This window comes from Cebus imitator, unplaced genomic scaffold, assembly GCF_001604975.1.
Source record: "Cebus imitator isolate Cc_AM_T3 unplaced genomic scaffold, Cebus_imitator-1.0 Scaffold34, whole genome shotgun sequence".
NCBI classification, from domain to species: Eukaryota; Metazoa; Chordata; class Mammalia; order Primates; family Cebidae; genus Cebus; species Cebus imitator.
Window position 1 is genome coordinate 1,660,963 of NW_016107349.1, and position 5,851 is coordinate 1,666,813.

At 45.4% G+C, this 5,851-nt stretch overlaps 1 protein-coding gene across 1 annotated transcript in view; it reads left to right on the plus strand.

The window, feature by feature from the left end:
• The first annotated feature begins 594 nt into the window (after window positions 1-594).
• LOC108301459 (nudC domain-containing protein 3-like) overlaps window positions 595-5,851 on the plus strand; it is a 10,391-nt gene continuing 5,134 nt past the window's right edge. Inside the window, exon 1 of the mRNA XM_017524617.2 lies at window positions 595-1,078. Within this exon, the coding sequence (XP_017380106.1) occupies window positions 887-1,078 (192 nt within the window). The 5' untranslated portion in view covers window positions 595-886. The remainder of the gene's footprint in view (window positions 1,079-5,851) is intronic.

Consider the following 5,851-nt stretch of genomic DNA (forward strand, 5'->3'; position numbering starts at 1 on the left):
AAAAAAATAAAAGCTGTTTTATAAAAGTTCTCCACTTAAGAACAAGTCTTTTTAATATATTACATCATACTAATGTGTTATTTATATATCACAATTATACATTATGTATGTATATACATATATAATGCATGTATATATTATACATTATATATACACATATACAACGCATGTATATATTATACATTATACATATATATGATGTATATATGCATATACATATTATACACAGATATATGTACATATTTCACAACGATGGCATAGTTTCCCTATTCTGAATCTAGCTCTTTCCACTTAACATATGTGAATGCGCTCACTCTTTCTTTTCTTCGTCAACTTGACTTTCTTCTGATGCAACGCCCTGAGTTTAACTCAAAGCTCTGTTATTAATAAGAAATCCATACTTCCCACATATACGCATTTTCCCGTATATGGCTTACTAACAAAAACCTCACCACAACCCTAGCTTTAACCGCAGGTTCCGAATACCCAGGCGGGAATTCAACCCAGGAATGAGAAAGGCTCCACAGACAACGTGATAAAAATCCGAGCAATCACGTGACATTGCACGCACCATAATTTTTTTCCGCCCGCTTCAAATATGGCGGCCAAGTGCCCGCAGCGCTGCAGCCGCGGGCCTCTTTGCACTTAGCAACTTAATAGCTGCCCTTGTTGGGCTCTTTTGTGGAGGATCACCTCAGGGCAAAGCCCGTGGGGCAGCCAGGTCCGGGGAAAACAGCCCGGGGCCGCGGGGGCCGAACTAGCACGGACCGGAAGTTCCGCGGCCGCGCTGTCCGGCGGAGCTGTTGGCCGCGGACGCCGGAAGTGGCCAGTCGGCAGGTCTCAGGCGGCGCCCTGAGTGTGGACCGTCCCTAGAGCGGGAGGCGACATGGATCCCGGGGCGGCCGAGCTGTATGACCAGGCCCTTCTGGGCATCTTGCAGCACGTGGGCAACGTCCAGGACTTCCTGCGCGTTCTCTTTGGCTTCCTCTACCGCAAGACAGACTTCTATCGCTTGCTGCGCCACCCGTCGGATCGCATGGGCTTCCCGCCCGGGGCCGCGCAGGCCCTGGTGCTGCAGGTGAGGGCGGGCCTGCGGTCTGAGGAACCGCCGCCCCTGACTTGCACTGACTCCTGGCTACCGCTCCTCCAAGCTCTCCCAGTCTGTTTCCTCCTTTTCTTGGTGTCCTAGGGTTGAGCTTGCGAGAATGGTTTGAATAATTTGAAGCTCGGATTGGATGTCAGGTTATTCGGCTGAGGGAGCAGCCGGGGTTCGCTCGGGACGTCCTGAGGTTTCAGAAGTAGTAAGCCAGCTGTTAAGATCCCTGCTCAGCACCCGGCAACGCGTACCCCTCAGGGTGCTGGGGGCTGCTAGTGAGGGAGTGAAATCTATGCAGGCCAGACAGAAGGAAGGACATTTACAGCAGCAGAAACGTGCACGCCCCAGAACTACGAAAGCACTTGAGTTGGCGGGGATGACGGAGGCATTGTGTTGATCAGTGGGTGTGGCCGTGGTCAAAGACGGTCATTGTAGTGATTATTAAAATTTCATTTGAATTTAATTACGTACCTTCCAGGTTAAGTTTATTGTATGTTGGAAGCGCTGTCAGTACGCATTCAGTGAAGTTGACTGGGCACTTTTGAATGTTATAGTAAGCAACTGTTGGCTGAATGTAGTTTACACTTAGTTGCCACAGGTATGGGTGATACGGGTGTTTAAGTAATGGTTTCTCTCTCCTTGTGACACTTGCAGTTAAAGAGAGAAAACCCAGAAAGTAACAGAAAACTCTGTAAGGGCAATTATTTGATAGAGCCCACTGTAAAGAAAGGAAATAGAAATGATAGTTGGGAAGTGAAGAAGGTTTTATAAGAGAGGTGGGACTTCTGATGAGATTGAAAGAAACTATTTAGCCAAGCATTAAGCCTGTTTGCAGAAACCCAGGAAGATAGAAATGCTGATGATTCCTCCCCCAGTTCTCTAGCATGTTACAGTTTATAAAGTGCTTCAGATGTTTCCTCCTCAAGTCTTAATGCACGTTGCACGTTGATCAGATGTTACTTTCCTCAGTAGAAACCAAAGCTTTGAATATCTTGGTAACTACCAGGGTAGTAGGGCCAAATGAGGGATGGGGTTGCACTAGGATTCAGTTTCAGAACTTAAGGCTGTTTCTCATCCTTATCAGCTGGCATAAGTCCCATCTTAGTGATCAGAGAGCTGTTGGAGGTGGCCTTTAGCAGGACATTATGGCAGTTTAATGAAGTCTTGCCATTTGATCTTCAGTGTCTCTGTGAAATAGGTAAGTTTCAAGTTTACGTACCAGTTCAGCAAGATTATTTGACCAAGAACACACAGCCAGTTTACCATAGAGCTGGAACTAAAAATTTCATTTTGTGGATTCCATATCTTTGTGTTCTATTATTTAACCATTCCACAGTAGGATGAAGACACTTGTCTAGGATGATTGTAGCTTGCAGGAAGGTATGCAGAAGTATATACTGAGCACCTAATATGTACTAATACCATACGTTTTATATTCTGGGTTTGTTATCATCTTACTTAACCCTTAACATAACCAGAGAGGTTGGTCTTTGTTTCACAGATGCACTGACAGAGATAGTGCACTCATTTTACCTGGTAACTCATTTATCTGATACTACCTCTTCTAAGACACTTCTATAGATTAAGGTTTGGTGACCAGTTTAATGAAGTAGTGGAGATGGGGAGCAGGGATGGAGAAAGGGGAGGGATGGGTTAAAGATGATCCAAGGTTTCAACTTGGGTGACCGGAATAGTGATAATGTATTAACTGAACTGTCACCTGGGTTTTGGGGACACCTGAGGGAGAGAGAAGAGCCAAAGGTGAAGAATAGACCTTGGGGAAAATCTTGGTGGAGAGCAGCAAGTTTCACAGAAGCCAAGGGGGCAGTCGCCAGCAGATAGCTGGCTAAGAGAGGTGTCATGTTTTCTGGAAGTGGTTCTCAACCATCAGCATTGCTTAAGAAACTTTTTTTTTCCTCAAGACAGAGCCTCACTCTGTCGCCCAGGCTGGAGTGCAGTGGCACTATCTCAGCTCACTGCAACCTCCGCCTCTCGGGTTCAAGCAGTTCTCCTGCTTCAGCTTCCCGAGTAGCTGGGATTACAGGCATGTGCCATCACACCCAGCTAATTTTTATATTTTAGAAGAGACGGGGTTTCATCACGTTGGCCAGGCTGGTCTCCAACTCCTGACCTCATGATCTGCCCACCTTGGCCTCCCAAAGTGCTAGGATTACAGGTGTGAGCCACTGTGCCTGGCCAAGGAACTTTTAAAAACACATATACCCTGGATATTTTGTTTGGGTAGATTAGGGTGAATCCTGGGAACCATTTTTTTTTTTTTTTTTAGATGGAGCCTCGCTCTGTTGCCCAGGCTGTGAGTGCAGTGATGCAACCTTGGCTCACTGCAACCTCCATCTCCCAGGTTCAAGCTATTCTCCTGCCTCAGTCTCCCGAGTAGCTGGGATTACAGGCATGTGCCATCATGCCTGGCAGATTTTTGTATTTTTAGTTGTAGGGGTGGGGTTTCACCATGTGGGCTATGCCTAACCTCAGGTGATATACCCACTTTGGCCTCCCAAAGTTCTGGCTCACACCTGTGAGCCACTGTGCCTGGCCAGACCTGTTCTTTTATCCACATAAACTCATTTGGCGGGAGGCTTGTAAAGGTAGATTTCAGTATTGACAAGGGTTTTGTTGTGGGGTACGACAACACTGAATGAGATTGAATGACTTGGTACCAGCATAACATTTCTCCACGGTAGTAGGTGATCTCCTGACCTCCCCACTCCTACTTATCTGCCTCTTAGGGATTTTCTTTTTCTGTCCCTAACTTGATGGCATAAGGCTCTTTCCTGTGGTCCGCCCCTCCACCTCCACGAGAATTGGGATGCTTGGTGTCTCTGCTAAACATAGGCAGAGAATAATTTGGATGGGAGTGCTGGGCTGCACAACTGTGGAACTTCAAATTGTTTCCTTAATATTTTGGGAAGTAGACTGTTGGTGTAGAGTTAGGCTACTCATGCATTTCCTCCTAAGAGTTTGCACAGCGTGGATGTACAGCTTGAAGAACCTCAGCAGGAAATGATGTATGTGAAAATTGCATTCCACTTTGTAATAGTATGTTTTAAGATAAAAATAGTTTAGACTGACAAGCCATTCATTATAATTGATAATGGTGGTTTTTTTTTGGAGTCCACTTTAAGAAGTGCTCCTTAGTAGAGTCCGTGAAACTAGAATTAGGAAAACTAGCTACATCCTGTTCTTCATGTAACTTGGTGGGACATCTTGGGAGAGTCACCTCTTGTCAGCTGAGAAGATTGGCTGGAGGTCGCAGATTGGAGTTTTCTTTCAGCTCCATGTTCTGTGACTCTTGAATGAGTACTGAGAACATGTGTTGGTTGGGGGGTTGGTAGTGATAGCACTTCCTGGTGCTGTGAATGGGCAGGTCAGAGAAGGCTGAATGTACTGAGTGAGCAGGGGCAGTGGCATGGTAAGGACTATCAAGTCTGGGGGTTCTGTGTTAGAAGTCTCAGGGGTTAGGAGAGAGGGTTCTTGTTGCTTTGCTTTTGTGGAGTTAAGATGAAGATCTGGAATATTAGGAGGATGAGAAGCTTTGAGAGCATAGGACTCAAAGGGGTGGAAACACGAATGTTAGAATCAAGTCAGGGCTTCAGGTTATCTGCAGAAGTAAAAATGGTTCTGGTGTTGTTTCCAGTTTTTAACCTTTTAGGATTTTATTAATTTTCTACTCCTCTGTCTACATCATCATCTTCCTACGCTGTTTGGTGTGTGCTGCGTAATTTTTTACTTCTTTTGCCAGCAGGAGCTGGGGCAAGTTACTTAACCTCTCCGAGCCTTATTTTTTTCTCATTTTTGAAATGTTATGCTGTCGTCTTCATAGGATTTTTGTGAGGGTTTTGAGAAATGTTTGTAGAATCCTTTGACACAGTTAGTCTGTTAGCATCCTTTAGACTGCCTGTGCAGTGCACAGAACATTGTTATTTAATACCTGTCTGCATTCTAGCTCTTTGAAATCTGACTCCGACCCATTTCCCAGGTTGCTCTCTCAGCCTTTCCTCTCTCCAGTTATTGTAAGAGCTTTTGCCATTCCTTGACAAGCCTGTTCTTGGAGCTATGGCATTTCCTCCAATTCCTATGGAAAATGTGCCTCTCATTCAAGGTCTAACTGGGATCCTCCTTGTTCCAGGAAGTCTCCCTAGATTTCTTTTGCCAGACATGCTCATTCCCACCCATTCTGACAGGGAATCAAGGGCTCTGTCGTGCCCCCTCTTGTATCAGAGTTTTCATGTGTGGATATGTCTTGGCTGTACTTTTTTGGTAAAGAGATCCTAGCACCTTCATGGATGTGACTGTGTCCCAGAGAAGGTTAAGAACTTGTTTACACACCAGAATTTTGAGTTCTTAGGAGACAGCAGAAATCATTTTGATGATTTTTTGTGTGTGTGTTTCTTGCACCCTGTAGGCACGTAGTGGATGGTTGTTGAATTGAATGTCCATGCAGTGTGGTGAAAAATAGCAACAGTCCAGTAAAACTGGTTGCATTTTGGGAATTGAAGTTCAGCCATGTTTTCACGTTTCATTTGTGAGTCTGAATTTTGGTGCCTTTATAACCCACAGTTGTACCAGGACTGTTTATTCTTTGCATTGTGAGCAAGACTGAGGTCTATAAAAATAATGACAGCAGCCGGGCGCGGTGGCTCAAGCCTGTAATCCCAGCACTTTGGGAGGCCGAGGCGGGTGGATCACAAGGTCAAGAGATCGAGACCATCCTGGTCAACATGGTGAAACCCCGTC